The sequence below is a fragment of the Cinclus cinclus genome, chromosome 5 (genome assembly GCF_963662255.1).
Source record: "Cinclus cinclus chromosome 5, bCinCin1.1, whole genome shotgun sequence".
In the NCBI taxonomy this organism is placed as follows: Eukaryota; Metazoa; Chordata; class Aves; order Passeriformes; family Cinclidae; genus Cinclus; species Cinclus cinclus.
In genome coordinates, this window is record NC_085050.1 from 27,920,542 (window position 1) to 27,940,711 (window position 20,170).

At 40.3% G+C, this 20,170-nt stretch overlaps 1 protein-coding gene across 1 annotated transcript in view; it reads right to left on the reverse strand.

The window, feature by feature from the left end:
• Positions 1-20,170, reverse strand: part of DLC1 (DLC1 Rho GTPase activating protein) — a 200,499-nt gene that overhangs the window by 16,880 nt on the left and 163,449 nt on the right. Inside the window, exons 5-6 of the mRNA XM_062492811.1 lie at positions 6,903-6,974; positions 3,763-3,844 (exon numbers count right to left, since the gene is read on the reverse strand). Coding sequence (XP_062348795.1) covers positions 3,763-3,844; positions 6,903-6,974 — 154 coding nt within the window. The remainder of the gene's footprint in view (positions 1-3,762; positions 3,845-6,902; positions 6,975-20,170) is intronic.

Consider the following 20,170-nt stretch of genomic DNA (forward strand, 5'->3'; position numbering starts at 1 on the left):
CTGTCTGGATGACAAGATAATAATCTTTCACATCATTTAGAGAAATGTCTTTGAGTCAGCCCTCTCTATACATCTTCACATCCAGAGGTTATCTTACTCCCATGGAGCATTCTGTATCCAAGACATCACTTCTCCTCACTCTCCATGGACTTCTGCCTTGGCTCTCATTATCCTTCACCCCAGCTCTGCAAACCCCTTCCTCCTGCGAGTGACCAAGGCAGCAGGACCTCCCTCTCCATCCTAGACTTCAAGTCACCCCATATCAGCCCTATTTGGTCATTACACAGCCTGACCCTGCTGCACCCAAAACATGAGGCACTGAATCCCCTCTCAGAAATGAGCAAGTGATGCATTTTTATTAGTCTTATCAGAAATGGCCAAACTAGTTTAGCCTGAACTTTGTTTAAGAGAGACAGCCCGAACAAGACATTCACCACAAAAACTGCAGTGTGAACAGCTAACTTCTAAATTAAAATGTAGGTTTTTGACATGAAGTCTTTTTTAAACTAGGTACTAGTCAATTCTATGTTGGGTATAACACCAGGTAATTAATTTGGTTCTCATTAACAGAAGTTCTCATCCCATGCACCCAAATAAAGTAGTAGCAATGCAGAATACTAGATTTATGCATTTTAAATTACAATTTTGAATTTGAAGAGCTGCGTGTTCTAGCTATAAAGTTTAAAACATTTTCTTGATGGAATTAAATTCATAATTCTGCTTTTAGAGCAAAGTCCAGGTTCATTATACATGTAACTAACTGTCATACAAGGGCCTTCTTGTCTCAGTGGACAGCTTCTGCTTTGGCTCCTGGGGTTCATCTGCATGTTCTTCTGCAAAGGAGGTCAGCTCTCCACAGACCAAATTATACAAACAATGAGTACATTACAACCAACTTCTTGGATGAGAAGTCCTGATGATAAAAGATTTAAGAAACCTCTTGCATATACAGTGTAACAGATTCCTAGCCATGCATAAGGAGATTTAAAAGGATTTCCGTCATGGCCTGCTATGTATTTTGTACCTAGCAACAACCTCTAGGATAAGCATGTTTGAGTACTTAGTTTCAGCAGCACATGATGCATCCAGTTATCCACTGGAGATAAATTCCCGGTCATTAATCTACATAAAGTTTTATGAAACCAAGGCCAGCACTGGTTTGCACAGTCACTAAAGAAAACATGCCAGAAAATTAGAATACGGTCATCACTCTTACATTTTTAACCCTACATTTCACAGTGAGATCACTAAATAACATTTCTTAACCATCTCTTACTGACTGCTATATGCTATATCTGTAGTTCAAGTCTCAACCCACTTTTCACTTGAAAATTTTCCTTAAAAAACATCATGGGATGGGTTAAAGTTAACTTCATTTTCCTGCTTACATCAATAAGGTTATTAAATAATAAAAATACTGTTCAGATGTAAGCTATAACTTAAAATGCTTCAAACATAAAAAATAAATCCCCGTCACTGTGATTTCTACGGTCTTTTAAATACAATTCTTTCACATACAGTTATCAGAACATGGAAATTATAACTTCTGGGCAACACTGGCTGTTACACAGAAAAGCAAATTCTTAGCACAGACCCCCTTACTATTTTGTTACCATCCACTGTGTACAATGTTCACTTAGCTCTGTGCTGAAAGTACAAATAACTCCAAAAGTATTCTGATTTTCAGTCAAGAAACAGTGATAGACTTATAGCTGTGAAACTGTTGAAAGCCTTTACTAAGTAAACTCCTTTACTATTTACACACTGACCATGGCATGAGTCAAAATAAACCTGGGCTGCAGGCAGAAAGGCAGCATTCCAAACTATGTGCTTCTCCACGGTTTTTAATCAGCATTGCAAAATGCGCGGAAAAAAGAAATCTAGAGGTGGAAATGTCGTGATAATGTACTGCTGTTATCTAACACACATGGTAAAAGGCCAAATTCAGATGTCTCAGATGGTTAACTGAATTACTTCAATTTTATTTTGAGGTGGGATCTGAATGTTTCTGGAGATGCTTCAGTGTTAATTTTTAAAGTTATTTTGTAAAAGATAACTCTGATGTATAAGCCACAGGCTTCAGAATGACACAGTTCAACCTTTAAAATCTTTGTCTCCTAGAGATACAGAGCACACATGGTTATTTTAATCAGTGAGAAACAATTTGCTACCTTTTTTCTCCCTGAATAATTAATTAATCCCAGGTTTAAAAAGGTATTCTTGGAGGAGAGCACCAAAAGCAAGATATGCTGGCCTGACTGTATTTTGTTTTGCTGGCAAGGGAAAACCATGCTTCTAGGAATCAGCATTTATTTGCATTGCTGTGCTTTCTGTTCAATGACTTTACAAGTTCCAGAGCACACAAATAATTAGACCAGTGCATCATATTTAAATATCAATGGAATAGGTGTTTTACACTTGAGTAAGGCACATCTTGCATGAATTTAACATTAATGAGATTTTTGCCCTTCTAATGACTGGACAACAAATCTGTTTTCTTAGTTTGAAAATCCTGTAAATATTTCTGAAGAACTTTAAATTCCAGTCCCTCTCTTTCCCTTCCAAGTATGGCAGTGATGGCATGAGAACACTATAAACTTAAAGCTGATCTTAAAAGGGTTTTGTAATTCATTAGAATTACTGACATTTAGAGTTGCAGACACCACGCATGCAGTATCCAAAAGCATTCATTTTGCAGGCAGTTTGGAAAGCTGCCATACTGAAGGACAGAGCCATAAAACTGCACTTATTTCTAGGTAAGAGGAGATACAAGAAGTTAAAGCTTTTTTTTTTTTTTTTTTGCCATTTAAGATTGTGGACTCACACTAGAGGAAGTAACTGATAGATGGATTAAGGTTAGATGATGTCAGATGGGGCCATTGTGATTGCTTTTATGAGCAAACTAGTAATGCTGAGGCTGTAGCTCTGTAAAAAACATCCTGTCACACACCAGCAAGTCTTGCTCCCTCTTTTTCTCTACCTATCCCTTTTCCTGCTTCTGCATCTGGCTGTGGGCTTTTGTCCCATTCTTCACACTTACTGTGAACTTCAATATGGTTTTCCACCAATTTAATTTACTAACCCAGAAAAAGGACTATCAAGACCCTTTTTTGTGGGGGGAGGCAGTTGAACTGGTTTGTGGAAAGAGCCCATAAACAAGAAAGATGAGTTAATGTGAGCATGTGGCTGAGGGCAGACCCGTCTTTGGAGTAGTGATAAAATTTAGATTCCCTTACATTATCCCTTTCAGCCATATCTATGTTACACAGGGCAATGCACTGAGGCCAGCATGAGGGCTTGCACAGAGAGCACTTTGTTTATACACACAGCATATTGTTTGTATACACAGCTGTCCACTAAGGTAAGAAAGGAGAGTGATGGAGTGCACCAGCATTGCTTTGCTGATACTGCTTCCAATACCCAATTCCTGTGTGGGAATTGGTGCTGCAGTTGTACGTGCAGATTGCTATAGCCAGCACAGTTCTGCTTTCAGATGCCTAACTAATTTGGGAATTAGGAAAGAGAGCAAACAAAGAAGAAGAATAAAAAATATGCCTATGAAATCCCTTTCACAAAGATTCCTGCCACTCTCCTCCGATCTTTCTTTTAAATAACATCCCCAAACATTACTTAGCCCAGTAAAGTATTTTAATGAAAACCACATACTTTTGAGTGCTTTTCTTTGTTGCTCTTTCTCCAGGTACTTTCTATTGCATAGGAAGGGTTTTGTTTCAAAATGCAGTATGATTTTTATTCACTTACCTGCATAATGCCTCAATAGCATCTCTGTCCAGAAAGTCATGCTCTCTCTTGACTAGAGAAATGTCAATTGGAAAAAGGAGATCTGCAGGAAAAGAAACAGATGGAATCAAAGTGATGCTTATTCCCAGTGATGCATTATTTCAAACCAGCTGCCTGCAGTTGAGCTCATCAGGATGCCAGTGATTGGTACTTAGGTAAACACATGCTATCACCTCAAATGCCAGAGGTGATTCCTTTGAATCTACAGATTTTTGACATGCAGCCTTGATAACTGAAAGTTCATACACAGAACAGAGGAAAAATGATTAAAGTAGTGATGAAAAAATGGGAGACAGAAAAAGGCAAAGGCAAGCTTCCCCATCAGACATCAGAAGTGTAAACTAATTCAGGCTAGCTTTATTTAAAATAAATATGCAATCTCCATCAATGTACTAATATCTCACATTAAAGAAAAAAAGGCCAGTAAATACCAAAACTCTGAAAGAATGAAACGAGCATTGAATCTCCTTAGCTGTTAATTAAGCTTTTTAAAAGTTTGACACTTTCATTAATGAGATATGGCTTGAAACAAAAACAAGCCAAGCTGCGTGGAGACCCTACTGCCTCATTTCTTTAGGAGATTATTTAGGTAAACAACAGGGAGAGTGAGGGGGAGGAAACAATGTTGGCAGAGAGCTGAAAATTTACTACAGCTCTGAAGCAGCAAACACATATATATATTATTTACTGTACTCCACAGATTCCTGACTCTCATACAGGTCCTGATCTGGCATTCCTTGCACAGCTAAAACTCCCACCCAAAGCTGCTGGTTCTTCAGGGCACACAGCATTACAAGGTCAATCTGTGAACCGACTGCTGCAGTTGCAAACAGTTTTCCTGATCCAAGTAATGGTCTATGATTTTTAAAGTCTCTATAGACTGGGAAGAATGAGCTGAAATGAGGAAAAGAAATAAGGCTGATATTAATTTCTAGAAAGGTATTTTCTTTACTAACAGAAAATGAACTCTATGAATTCTATGAAATTAATTCAATTTCTATGCATTTTGAAATCTATGAATGAATGAATTCTATGTCCTCAGTTTCATGGCATCATAGAATGGTTTGCGTTGGAAGAACCTTAAATTCTATCTAGTTCCAAACCCCCTGCTATGGACAGGGACACCTTCTGCCAGATCAGGCTTTTCTAAGACCTATCCAACTTGGCCTTGAACACTTCCAGGGACGGAGTATTCATGGCTTATACAATTGCCTTAGGAATACAAATTATGACATATTCTGCAAAATGCTAGGAACACTGTACTTTCTAGAGAAAACTGCAGTTTAACCAAAGCAACTGGCAAAGGTTCACTGAATAATCTCCCATATTAAATGTGCACTGCATGGGAACACTCCATAGATGCATCTGCTCAGAACTCTTGTATTATACCCAATTGATTCACAGGTCTCTCCTTCACTATTTTAAGCAGAAGGTGCAAGTAAAGTGCATGGGTGAGCACATTCAACATGTATTTTTCAGCAGCGCTGATGTAATTTTTTCCACTGGGAAAGTCGTATCTTGGAATGACTACAAAAGAACGCACAAGAACTTAAGTGAGAGAGGTGATTTGAAAGAAGTTGATAGTCTGCACAAGGTAATTTTTTTATTGCTTAATCTATGCTATTGCTAGCTTTGTTGTTGCTGCTGCCAGGGGGGCTTGCAAAGGACAATGGCAGAGTGTTTTTTCAGACAGGACACCTGTCCATTCAATAGGTATGGCCTTGCTCTCCCTGCTTCTCTCTCACCTCTGTGGTCCTTTTGATGTTAGACAGGACCTGCTATTGCAACAGAAACTTCATGTAAATTTAGAATCTCTAGGTAGGGCAATGGTAACACAAGTAGGACATGTTTTCTGAATGTAAGTAATTTATTAGGAGATTTATGACTCAGCATTATAAGAAACCCACAAACCCTTTCAGCTGAGAGTTTTGTCTCAGTTGTAAAAAAGACTGGAAGTACAGTTCCAGCTCCATATCCCAAGAAAATCTTGGCATCTCCATTAGCACAGAAAAAAAAGAAGGAAAGAAAAAGAAAAAAAAAATAAAAGGAAATTTGATTTCTGAACAGGCAAAGAAAAGTTTTGCCAAGTGCAGCTTTTGAAAGTGCTATTATCATCTCATATTGCCAATGCAGCTGCAAATCAAAGCTAAACAAGATAATTTTCCAAGAAGGTCAGCTCAGCATTTGCTGTAATTTTCAGCAGTTATTCACTGTAAATAATGAACTTTCTATGGTCCTTCTTATAAGCAGCAGCTGGAGTTTTCTTCATGAAAATGAAGATACAGTTGAGAGTGTATAATAATTTCGCTACAATGAAAGTAATTTTAAGTGGTGTGGGGGCAAATTATGAACAATAATATAGATATATAAAAAGGATGTCCCACTTTAAAGCAGACTGCTATATGCCACCTTGCATCAGAGTGTAAGAGCTGTATGCCAAACCCACAGGTCTCTAGTAGGTTAGAGAGGCAATGGAGAAAACAGTTCTAATTGAGCAAAACCTTGTAAAAGCAGACACACAAAATGAATTAATCCCAGAGAAGGACAAGTGACTGCAGGAGGCATCTGCACAACAACAGGCTGTATGTTCTTTTTCCCTTCATAGTACGCCTGTGTCTAACTCCAACACAAACAATTCTGAAAAGACACGGGGACATGGGAATCAGGAGGCATACAGATGTACCCGTGAATATTCAGAATTTCCTACTACTGCTCCATTAGAAGAACATTGGCCAGTGGAGCTGTACACTGCTTTTGTACTTCTCCAAGACTGGGCTTGCAGCAGTGGCTGACTACGTTCCTTTCTGTTTTAACCAGAGGGAATGTACAACAGTACTAACCTTTACATTTGTTCTATGATGACATTTGGGAGATGCACACTAGAACAGAAACCTGAAACAAATTCAGAACCCCTGCATGCTTCAGAGTCTCATTGGGTTTGGTACATCTTTGTGTGTGGTACGTAGCATAGAGCAGCCCAGTCCCTAAAAGTCATCTTATATACTGGAACTTCAGTGGTGCAGCTGAATCTCATTTATTGGTGAATACTACATCTTATTGTCCAAAAATTTGCTGGGGGAGGATTGAGTCCGGGTGCCTACCTTCGTAAAGCTGCGCATACTGCGGGAACCCAGCAGCCCGCAGCCAGTCACAAGCTTCCTTGGCCTCGATTTCTGAAAGAGGACAGAAACAAATCACCTTCTGATTAGTGATCTGCAGAGAAGAAACTTCCTCTCCAGCACTTCTACTATCTCCACTGAAAAATAAGCACAAAGGTTTCCAGAAACTTTGAATGGAGACACATGTTTGCTCATCCCAGTTTGCTTTGTTTCTCACTATCAAACATCTTAGATTCTGGAAAGTTGCTAACACTCAGCTGCTATTTATCCACAGCTCATCATTTTAATAATAAGAGAAACAGGCACAAACCAAAACTGCAGCAGGTATGGATTATCCTGTACAGTATTTGTTAACACTAGAAAAAAAAATCTGCAATCAACATGAGCAGCGTTTGTTCAGCAAATCTTACGGTCCTCTTGGCACAACTACATTGTCTTGACAGAAATTCCTTGCAGAGCTCGCATTGCTGTGCACTTTTAACACCTTGTAGATAGTACTGACAGACTCAAGCCCAAGAACTACTGACACACTGTACTGCAGCTCACTCAAGCACATATTTACTACCCATCAAGAACCTAGTTTCATTGGAAGTCTACAAGGTATTTATGAGTTACTTGGTGTTTTACAGGAAGGTTTCCCTCACACTGCCCAAAACAGCATGCCACAGAATGAAATTATTCACACACATATGTTACACTGAAAGAAAGTAAAATTAATCTGCAAATAAGTCACATATAAATTCATTTGTTACTTAATACAAGTAGAGATAAAGAATATGTCATCTTATTAGCCCAAACTAGGAAAATATAAAAAGTACTTAGGGTATTCTCCAAGTGTTGAAGAAATGGATTGGGCTAATTATGTTCTTCAGAAAATTCAATGAAGTGCTACTGGGAATTTAACTCCCTGCTTAGAACTGATCAAACAAACAATGAGAAATCAGAAACTATTAAAGTTTCTCTGGCTTTGATTATATTCACTGCTCCTGACAGACCAGGAAACAAAAGCTTCATTATGCACAACTCAGTACACAGTTTTGCCACCTACTTGGAGAGGATACTATGGCTACCTACTGCAGAAACCATGCACAAAGGGGCCTGCTCAGAATTGATCCAAATACAGGTTACTGCATACAGGGCAGCAAAAAGCCAAACACAATGTTAAGTAAAATATCACAAGATATAAGTACTTTGTCACACTATGAAATATTCCCAGTGAGATACAGGTACACAAAATGGGATGAAATGGCAGGCACATTCTAGCGCCTCCAAAATGATGGCAACTCCCCCTCTCATTTTCCAAATTGCTACAATAGCATTAAAGTATTTGTGCTTTGCCAGACTACTTTGCTAAGACACATCCAAACCAAGGTGTTAAGCTGAGCCAAAACACAACATTCCAGATAAATAAACATCTAAAAATACACTCCTGCTGAAGTCAAGACAAGCAGGCATTTGTGCAACTTGTGTTTGCTTCACCTTTGGGTTATGGGACCACATGAGAACAAGCACGTACAGACTTATTGACTTAGCTACTGATTAAGAAAAGGCATTCTTCAATTCCAATTACAAACGACTACCAAGTTTTGCTTAAAGTAGTATTTCAGTTTTGGTATGCTAAGGAAATACATGGAAAATTTAATAAAGAAGAAAAAATCTAAAATTTATTTGAAACTTGCATGGCTAAAGCAAGAACAAACAGGCCAATAGATTAATAATTCAGAAGCAATTAAAGTAGTAAAGCAAAAAATCTCCAATTAATTTTTAAGAGTACTTAAAATAAAATACAGTATCTTATAGGTCACATTCTGCAGAAGTGTCTGGATTGAATAAGAATGTTATTTGATTTAAAATCAGGGGAAAAAATTATTCTTGATAACAAGCATTTGCCAAAAAATGCAGGGAGATGCTTGCAGTGCAATTCCTTACTACTACAGGCACTCTTCAATGTGTTTAAATATTTGTTCACAGGTCTTTTACTGAGCACTCCAGGTGTATGACCTGTAAATTATTTCAAGAGCTAGAAAATTATGAATATGCATTCACTGGACTTTTTTCACCATTCTCTATTGAGGCTTTGTGTATCTTTTCTGCAAATGTATATGCCAGTTACATGGAAGCTATATTTTATGGGCACCCAGCTGTCACGTGCCTTTGGGATTTTTAGAGCATATTTGCTTTCAAAATACCTTTGTGAATCCCCCAAGAAGTTTAGGCAATGAAACACCTGAGTTTTTCCTATTTGTCCACAAGAATTGGAGAGAACAATAAAACACAAGTGCACCTCTCCATTGATTAGGCTATGTAAATGCCTAGGGTTGGGTACAAGACAGTGCTAAGTGTTTAAAAGCCATACTTGCCCCATTTTCACACGGCAAGTTGCAAGTCCTGTTGCAAGTCCTGAAAGGGCAAAGGGCTGCAAGTGCTGTTGCAAGCCCTTGAAAGGGTGAAGGGTTTAGAGTACTATCCTGAACAAGGGGCCAGGGAGTGCCCCGAGGCCAGGCTCTCTCCATGTCATCTCCATCCACACAAAGCAGGGCTAAGAGAGGGACACGATGGGTACTGGCGACAGAGTGGACGTGGGACCTAAAAGAATAGCTCCTTCTGTCAACTCCAGTTGACCAAACTCAGGATTCCTCCTAGACTGTACTCCTATGTGGTGTGACCAGACAAAGGGAAAGGTAACTTTTTAACCCATCTTCCTTATCTCAACCTTGTTGGCTACTGATGAGCCAGAGTGTGAACAAAACTGTGTATGTGTGTGAAATTCAGGCAGATCAAAATATAGGCAGAGGGAGAATCCAGCCCAAGGTACACTGAATAAACTGCACATAAAGCTGTGTACACAGAACAGGATTCCCCACAAGAAGAGATACAAATTTTAACAGCTGAGAGCTTGTCCATGTAAAAAGTTCTGTACTGCAGCTTAACTGGAATCTGGGATTGAGAATGAAACACTGGTTATACCTGAGGTTCTGGCCAAATCATTTAAACTACCCTAGAGGTAGAAGCTCATTCCCACAATTTCCAAATTCCAGCTTCCAGCTCAGCAGCATTAGCCCTGGGACACTTGGTTTGCTAGCTGCCAGTTTGACATCCAAGTGGACACGAGAATATTTATGTGCAAATCCTTGTCATCCTGATCAATGGCCATGAGGATAATAAGAAACAAAAGAAAGAACAGGTCTTCCAAAATCAGACTTTCAGCTACTTCTAAAAACATTTAGAAGGGACAGAGCATTCAATAGCCTTTGTTCAGTATCCCAGGGGACGTATGTTACAGATAATTATCTGAGCTAGGAACTCACTGTCAAGCACAGCATTTTCTTGGTTGGGGCCAGCTGATAGCCACAGGGAGGAGAGGAAACTCGCAGAGGAACTCTACACTGCTTTCCAACCTATTTTAGGAAAGTCCTACTTCAGCCACAATTTGCAAAGCAATTTCTGATGAACCCCTGGCAGCTGAACTGATAAGCTGTTGCAGGCAAAGGACTGGTCTCACTCCCTCCTTCCCACTCCATCCCTGCCGTGCTGCTTCCTTTCTGAATCAAACATCCTTGCCAGCTGAAACCTTTACAATAAACTACCATTCAGTATACATTCCAAGCAAGAAATATATGTGCATCTTACATGCATCCTGTGCCCTCCCCCAGAAGCAGGAGGTTCTTGTATAAAAAAACAACCTCTGGCAAGAAATTGTGCTATTATTTCTAAATGTCCTGATGCAAAAACAAAAAAACCCAAAAACAACAACAAAAACCAACCAACCAAACAAACAAACAAAAAACAAAAAACAAAAAAAAAACCCCAAAACCCCCAAAAGCCTCTTAGAAAGTAAAACAAAAAAATTTAAAGGCCCCCACCCAAATCCTCAAAAAACCCAAAAAGAAGTACAATGAAGTCTTTATTCTTGGTCTCGTGTAAGCAAACAAGAGGAAAATGTGTTAAAGAGGAAACAGGAAATTTTTATTGGAAACAGCTTTATTTGTTAGTCTGCTTTACAAAGCAGTTCTCCATGCTCAAATCAAGGGTAGGAGTTTCTTTTGTGTATGGTTGGGAACCATTAGTCCTTATTTACCCTCTTCCAGAGGGATTAGGAGAAATCAGTTCTTCCCCAGAGCAGTAAATGAAAATGGGAAAGTCTAACTTCCTTTTTTGTTAAACTTTGGTTAATACTGGTTCCTGGCCTTGTAAGTTTGCAAGTTTAGACTTTCAGAGTAAAAATATCCAAATTGACACCTTGTTTGAAACTGCAGTTGCATAAGGGAGAACTGTAAGAGGTCTATAGTCTTTTGTTTAATGATACTTTCTCTCCCATAGAAAAAAAACACAGTGATGCTGCAATAACATTCTTCAGGAAAAAAAACCATCATGACAGTCCATTAAGACAGTAACAACATTTGCTTTCATTCTTCTTTTTTTGCTTCCATGAAATAGCAGGTAATTTAAACACTAGGTCTTTCAGGGTCTTCAGAACAAGGTGCAAAGCAGATGTATCTTTGTACAGTCATGCATTGACTCAATTTTCACCTAAGTGCTAAACATCTTATGAACAGTTTTTCCAAGCAGATGGTTTCCTCTTGCCTCAGCTCAGACACCTTTACAATCATATTAGCACCTCCACACCTCAGTTCTCATCTCACCTTTTGGCTCTGTTAAGAGAGCAGCTCATAAAAATCTGTAGTGAGACTGGTAAAATCAGCACTGCCAAAATCAAATTTCAGAAAAAAAAAATGGGCTTCACTTCTTAAGGTTCACTTCAATGTCATACATAACTGGGTTGGTTTTTTTTTAGCTTCTTAATTCCATCTTAGTCTTAATTTTTAAGTAAATTCTAGTTGAAATTCATCATTTTACTTTTTTTCACAAGATAAAAAAACCTGTAGAAATTGAATACAAAATCATCTTCCTGAATGAGCCTGTGGGAAGACTATCCCACACAGTGCAGAGAATGGTTTCAGATTTTCATGAAAGCTGGAGATGAACACATCTCCTTACTTTAATGCCTACAACTCCATAAATTATCTGCATGTTTGCTAAGGCACAGGGGGAGCACATGGAGCACTCAGAGCACAAAGGATTCTTCCCCATCCAGGAGTGATGGTCCATTTTAATGGCTGCAAAAGGCTGGCACACTCTTTTTCTGTCTGTATCAGAAATTAGCTCTCCCTACATGTCATGTCTCTCTGAAACTTTAGGTGCTTTTCAAAATTTTTGTTCAACTCAAAAACACTGTTCTGAACTATGAAGAAACTTGAGATCATTCAGGATCATATTTTTTTAAGACCAGCTGTGGTATATGTGAGAAATATTCTTCTTTGGATAGAATTCCACTGCCCAAGTACAAGCAATCATTTTTCCCAGTGCTTGAATTGCATCCCTGACATGTGAACTGTGGTCCCAACGTTAGACTTGATCACACTATCCAACCACTCAGTCTATAGACACATGAACACAGATGTGAAATCTGAGACAAACCCGGGAAATAATTGCACTGTGGCAGCTGTCTACAAATGAGCAGTCTAGGCATTAAAAATGATAAATCAGCTCTGTGTAATGTCATACGCCTGCAGCCCTTTAAAGTTGGGACAGTATGACTGACTTCCTAAGAGTAAGCCTGTTATGTGTCCATGGCCTCAGATAGTTTTCACTTTGAAGATATGCGACTGTTGCTTGAAAATAATTAAATTCCTTCTCATAAGTCTGTTTTTTATCAAGCTCATATTGTTAAATGTTCCTTAGGCAGTATCATTAACTTAGTACTCCACACCTTTCAAGAAAGCAGCACAGAGCAAAGACTAAAGAAAGCAAAAATATAATTAGTGAAGAACAGCATTTTCTAAGGATAATGCTCTCAAACAAAAATTTGAGAAGTTTGTCAATAAATGTTTGACCACTAAAAACTACAGCATTCTGAAAATCCCATTAAAAGCTCTTGCCAAATTTCTAACACATTTCGAATTTCTTCTACTTCTGAGAGAGCAATCTAATCTTATACAACTGTTCTAGAATAACAGTCTGACACATTCAGTCCATGAAGGATGCATTTCTAGAAGAACCACTGAGAACAAGAGAATGTAAAGAAAGCACAGCTTTTGAACTGATTATGAGCTTGCAGGTTTTGAAGTGAAAGCTGACAACCTTCCCAAGAGAGTAACTTTTCTCCTTTCACCTTCAAAGTGCAAGTTACATTTTGTAATTGCAGCTGCCTTTTTTGATGTGCTCCTGCATTTCACTGTGCTTCAATTCCCCTTCTACAGGCAAACGATGCATGCTGTGACCTCCACTTACTGCTGCCTGCCTCAGCAATCAATTTAAGCCAGTATGGATTCATGTGCAATTTTAGGAAAATACCTCTTATTAAAAACTTTCAGAGGGATTGGGAGAGGAGAACTCACAAATTCCTGAGGGAAACCATATATGATACCAAATACATATACTGCTTTCTAGTCATAAAACCCCTAGAAACAGTGATGAATGTTACTCAGGTATTCCACAGCTATATGATGACGACTGAAAAAATACTTTCTTTGTGTTGTCTCCTGCTGGCTTTGGCTTAGACATGGGGACTGGCTGGCTTTTTCAAGTTACAGAGCCTTGAAGCAAGACAGTAACTATGCAGTTGATGTTATGTATAAACCACAGGACACTGGGAGAAGAAACAGAGTATGTTTGGAATTTGTGTGGGAACAGATGAAGAAGTAAGGAAACAGATGTTTAAGATCATATATTGATGTTTTCTCTGAAAAAAAAAGCAGGAAGCTTGAACACCCTTTTTTTTTTTTTTTGGTCAGCAGAACTTTTGAAAAAAGCAAATGGCTTACTTCCACTGATAGGATTTAGGTTTATTTCCTTATTGATGAAAGCTAAATAAAAATAAAAAATTAAATTAAAAAAAATGTAAATGTGACTGGTTTCCAAAATATCTACAGAGGTGTATGTAGGCTATATGTACTTTCCCTCCTTCCCAACTTTACCAAATTACAGTACTTTTAAATGCTCACTAATACCCTTGCTAGCACAGTAAGAACAATACTGCTTTTGTGGACAAAAATCTAATTACTAGACTTCAACTTTTTCACAGTCTTCTGCATATCAAAATCGCTTCAGAACCTTTTCAGCTCAAAACATAAAAAGAGAAACAACATTTGTTGAAAATATTTCAAACATATAGAGGTTGAGCCAACATTTGTTAAAATCAATGAGAGCCTCCATAAATTTCAGAGGACTTAACTAGGACTTTCCCAGTGTGGATCTGTGGGTCTCTAAAACCCAACAAAACTTTTGCAGAATAAATGGGGTCAGTTTCACTATTTTTAGCATGGGGAGAAACCCAGGTTTTCATCAGAGCACAAGGAAGGACAGTGCCCGATGGCAGGAGGTCAGAGAGGGCAAAACCAGCACCTCTAGAACATGTCCTGGCTGGCAAGACGTCCTTCCCTCTGTCAAGAGGACCAAGCACAACTGATTAGCTCCAAAAAGCACCAAATCAACGTCATTTTAGGGCTACTGAAATGAAGCATAGTCCCCATGTATCTGTCAAGCCCTTTCCCTACACACTCTAACAGACTGCAAATACTGCTTATTTTCACACCATTAAATATGCTTCTAGCTGCCCAAAGTTAGCTGTATTACTTCTAACTTGTTGCATGTTCTAGGACACAAAAGAATCCTCACAACTCCTGGTTTACACTGCAAGTTAGTAATTTATTCCTAAATAGGTTTTTATTTTGTTTTGTTGATGTTTTGGGTTTTGGTGGGTTTTTTGTTTGTTTTTCTTCATTTTGAACATATACAGGAGAATTAGGAAAGAAATTTAAGAACTAATGTGATCTGAAGATAAAAACTAACTTTAATCAGAAAACTATGGCTTGATGTGGCAGTATTCCTGTCAAATAACAATTCTTTTTAGATTAAAGATGGTTTTCTCCCATCTTGTTTTTAAGAAGGTTCACAGATGAAGAGGAACAAGATGTCAAGAGACCTAAAAACCCTCAAGAAATAATTGGGCACGTGGGTTATTTATCTGGCCTGCTTAACACAGGGTGGTCTTGGAGGAGGATTATTTGGGGCAGAGAAAGCAGTTAGTCAAATCCTCTGATGGAGGTCATGTTGACAGATTACAGAGTGAGAAACAAACCCTCCTCCAAAGAGTGGGAAATAAAAGATGACTTTAACCTTCTCTTCTCTCAGAAATTACTTGGTTAGCATGACCTTTGAGAACATACTGAAGAGCAATCATTAACCATTGCTACTCCCAAGCCCTGCATGAACATCCTCCAGTTGTCCCCTGTCTGTCGTGGTGTTGTGGCACGCTCACACACAGTGTGCAAAGCTCAGCTCAAAGGCTCGTTCAGCTACAGAGGGAGGCAAAAGTGAGTAGGCCCAGCATGACAGATACTTCTTCTAAAAAAGGCACAAAATGTGGGCTACCTATCCAGATCTAGGAGATAACAGTGCTGTAAGAATTGATCTGAACTGGCTCTTACAAATAATGGTAATGTAATTGTAATGGTTCTCACAAAAGAAAATAGATTTTCTAGACAGTTACTTCTTTGATCTTGTTAAGTCTCAATCTCAAAACTATCCATGCATGTAGGAAGAACTGCATGGCAGGAGGACTAACTTTACATCATAACTATTTACTGCCAAGCTCATTGATGATCCAGTCCCAAACTACATCCTGCGTGGATGATACAATGCTAGATACAAAATACCAGTGGCAGTGAGCAGCCCAGCATAAAGCTAATTGCATCACAGACAAATGCCTTCTTTCACGATGCAGAATTAAAAATGCAAACATGGATTTTTCCAAAGAAAATTTTACTATGAACATCCTCATTTCAGATATTAGACAGTTACAGTATTGTCTGCGATACTGCATACTTGAAAATGCTTCTCTCAGTATGAGTTCTAATAGTCACATTGTGTATGGATGGAAGAAGAAGGAAAGTTAAAACAGATCATGAAGCTTTACACTGGAAAGTTTCTTGTATCTTATGTGCACAAGAAATCTGTTCTTAGAACTCATGGAGAACAGAGGGAAGAGCGGGCAGCAGAGCATCCAATTCTATGGGTCCACAGGGGCACAGAGAGAACATCCCCAAAATGCAAAAATGCGATGGGGGAGGAGGGTGGGGGGAGGGCATGTATTTTTGTTAATCCTGTAACATCAGTAAATTAAAAGAACAGGTCTGGGAAGTCAAACTGTGTCTACCACTGGCTTCAGCAAATGTCTTTCATGCATCTCCTCAGGAATAATTCTTAGCACAGACAACTGCATTTGAATAGAAAGATTTATACAACTGTAAAATAAATATATTTAACCCCAAATCCAGGGAACTCTACACCCTTTCAGACATTAAAAAAATGCCCTACTAGAACTAAGTAAGCTATCCTGTTGTGTCTTTATTAGGAGAGAGACCAGATAAAACTTTTTCCTGATCCTGTCTCACCTACCACAGTCCTTCCCAATGGAAACAAATACTACACAATATTTGAAAGAATATTCATCCGAAGAAATAAAAATTATTGTCATGCTCCTCTAAAAGCACCAGAGTAGTTCCAAATGGTCTGTAGTATTACCTGCAATATTCAGATAATGAAACTCAGTGAATCACAGCTAGCTGGCTAAGTCATTCTCAATTCTCTTTTGGTTCTGCCAGTTCTGCCAATGGTATATGGTACTGATAGATCTACTGATTTCAAAGATATGCTGAGTGGGATAGGGTAGTACAGTCAGCAAGAATGGCAGAGTAAGTGTAAAAAGAACCAGAAAGTTCCAATCACAGCACCATCATGTGCCTCTTTCATGACAATTGCTCATCATTTTAGACACATTTTTTTCCTTCAAGCAGGAGAAGGAGGGAAAGTAGATAGGAAAAAAAAGAAGAAAGAAAGGGGAAAAAAAGAAAACTTGGCAAAAAAATTGAAAAACGTGCAAGACAATCCCGACACCCTGTACCATGCAGAATTACTGATTGCTTAGGTACAAGCCAAAAAAATTCGACTGGAATTGCTGAAATTATCAAAATTACTGTATATATACACTCACTACATTACTGTAGAGAATACAGAATTTTGTAATTAATTCACCTTGAAACACTGAGTTTCAAACTGTAAGCAGAACAATATGATACCCAAAGAATATATATAAATTATACAGGGCATAATTTCTTTATTTAGTGGAGATCAAACCAGCAAATTTTCTGTGATCTGCATATCATTTGATTGCTGTATTGCTATAACATGCACAAGAAGGAAGGGGAAACATCTGAAGTTATTTTTATTTCCCCAAGTCTTCTGGCCATACTGTATGAATGCTAGGGTGGGTCTGGCATTGTCTGAAATGTGTCAGGGTCCTTTTGCATAGCCTCATTTCCTTCTTCCTGCCACTAGGAAGGATAGTTAAGCATGAAAAGTGCTTGTTTACAGTACAGGACCATCCTGTTAAACACATGAGTTCTCTTCCTCTGTCTCCTTTTAACCAGCCGAGGGTGCATTGTATTTATACTCAAGCCAGTAGCACAACTCCCATCAGAGGAGAACTGGAAGAGAAGTCTGAATCTCTCAAGAAGCCCAAACATAGCATACTGTGGTATCCTACCTAGAAAAAAACCCCCAACTTAATACTGCAAACTGCATCTCTAAATATTTGCAGAACTCATAAATTTGCATGCCTCAAACAAACCACTGCCTAGAATGTAATGAATCAGAAGGACCAGAAAAGTAAAACCAAGCCACCTCATCTCCTTTTTCTAGGAATCTTAATATAAGCATTCAAGATCAGTGCATGAGTAAAACTACAGCACCTTTTTTTCCAGGCCCCTTCCAGAGGCAAAATACACTGGGCACTTGTGAGTTACCATGAGTACCATCAGTCTTCCTCTCTGGCCCAGCAAGGGCAGCTGCAGAAGTGGCTGGGAAGATCCTGATTCAAGAATTAAAAATCCTAGACTGAATCTACACTACTGAGAAATAAAACCAAATAAAACCACCAGATACGTTCTTGCTGTTAACCACCAACCACTTCGAAATGACATTTTATGACATGTAGGAAGTTTAGGCCTTATTGTGTTTAAAACAATGTATCAGCACTTACTTTTGATTAAAACAGTATCAATTAAAAACCCAAGTTTTTTTAAAAGAAGATGGGATCAAGAAATCCTAGAGACCACAAAAGGTAGCTCCATATGCTCTGATTTCTATGAACTTGTAGGTGAATCTTGTCAAAACAATATCTACATCTTCTCCTGCATATACTGTATTCTATAATCAAAGAATCTCAGTCCTAATTATGATCCCATCAACAAACTGAAGTAGTAACCCAAAACCATTGATTTGAGAGACATCCATCTCACTTACTGGCCATTCCAGCCTTTTTGTTTTTGTTGCTTCTACTGGAGATGCAGAACAGGATGCCTAGAGGACAGCAGTAATAATACCTGATAGATACAGGATAGCAGGCTACAGCTTTGGAATCAACAGACACACCTAATACCAACTCCATGTGCTGTCAGCCAGCAGTGGCCTGCTTGCCAGACAGATGCTGAATCAGTCTGGCACCGAGCTGTTGACAGATTCATACTCAGAGGCTCATAAGAAATCTGCCTATTATCTTCCTTAAATTCACTCCAAAACAGCCTTAAAGCATAACCTGACTCAGAGAATTGTTACTAAACTGCTGTTAGGAATTTTTTGATCAGGGCAGGGAAATTCAAACAGATCACACTTACTCCTTTAAAAAAAAATAAAAACATCTATAATTGATGGCTAAGATAAATTTGCATTCCTCAGTCTTTCAAATCAGGTGTGTTAAGTACCGTGACACATCAGGCAAAACCTTCTGACTTAGTTAAATACATTGTTTAAATGTAGTTATTTCTTCAAATTATCCCGAAGAGAATATGAGGGGGCAAAAAGCCCGAAAGCAACTTGTTGGAGCAAAAGTAAGTGCCTTGACTGGCAACGGAGCTCATTAGGTTCGTGGCAACACATCGCTCAACAACTTCACGGTTTCGATGGACCTAAGTCATTGCAGTGGTTTGGAAAGAAAGGGAGGGTGACAAGGGACGTAAAACTGACCGACTGGAAAACGGCATCGGCTTTCTGTTCTCCTCGAGAAGGGAAAAAAGGAAGAGGGGGGTAGGGGTGAGCCCGTCTGGCAGGAGGTGCTGCTCCTCCACCGGGATCAAAGCTGCCGGGGGTGACATCAGGGCTGGCCACCGCCGCACGGGGGGAGCCACCGGGCTCCTGGAGGCCATCGGGCTAATTACGGAAAACTTCAAAAGGAACTCGACGGTTCCCGTCTCGCAAGGGCTCCCAGAAAAGAAAAGAAAAAAAAAAAATCAACAAAACAAAAACACCCAAAACAGAGGGAGACGAAAATTACGGAGGGAAAAAAGGAAACGGGAAAAACAACCAAAAAAAACCTCCAACGACAACAACGAAAAAAAACCCCCAAACAAAACCACCAAGCAAACAAACAAACAAAACGAAACAAAACAAAAAAAAAAAAGAGAAAGATGCGCCACGGTGATCTTCAGGGAGCGGCCACATCCCGCTCCGCGCCCGCGGTCCCCCCGCGCCGCAGCTCCTGCCGTGTTAACCCTTTCGGCCGCGTTTCCCAGACACAGCGGTACTCCCGGGCTCCCGCAGCGCTCCCGTCTCACCTGGCGCTGCTGCCGCCCCGACGGCGCTTCCCACCGCGCACACGGCCGGGGATCCGCGCCTGGGGACGCGCCGCACCGCGGGACGGGGCAGCCGCCCCCTGCCAGCGCCCCTTCCCGGGCGCCGCGGGATAACACGAGCGGATCCCGATCCCCTCTGCCCCCGCGGCGCTTCCCGGCAACGCCGGCCGCGATGCGCGGAGCCTGCGCCCCCCAGAACGGGCCGGGAGGGGATCCCCGAGCTTACGTGTGAGGATCATGGTCTCCGCCGGCCGCGGCGGCTCCGCGGGACTGCCTGCGGGGCCGGCTGGCTGCGTCCCTGCCCGCCTGCCTGCGCGGCGGCGGCGGCGGCTCGCAAGCGACACCGGCCGGGGAGCGGGGCAGCGCCCGCCCGGCCCCCTCAGCGCCCCCGCCCCCGGGGCCGCCCCGCCCCCGCCCCCGGCCCGCTCCGCTCCGCGCCCCCACCGCGCCCGCACGGACCCCCGAGCCCGGGCACCCTGCCTGGTCACCGCCAGACAGGGAGCGGGGACACGAGCGGGCACACCCGTGTGAGCACCTGTGCGCACACACACGTGTACACAC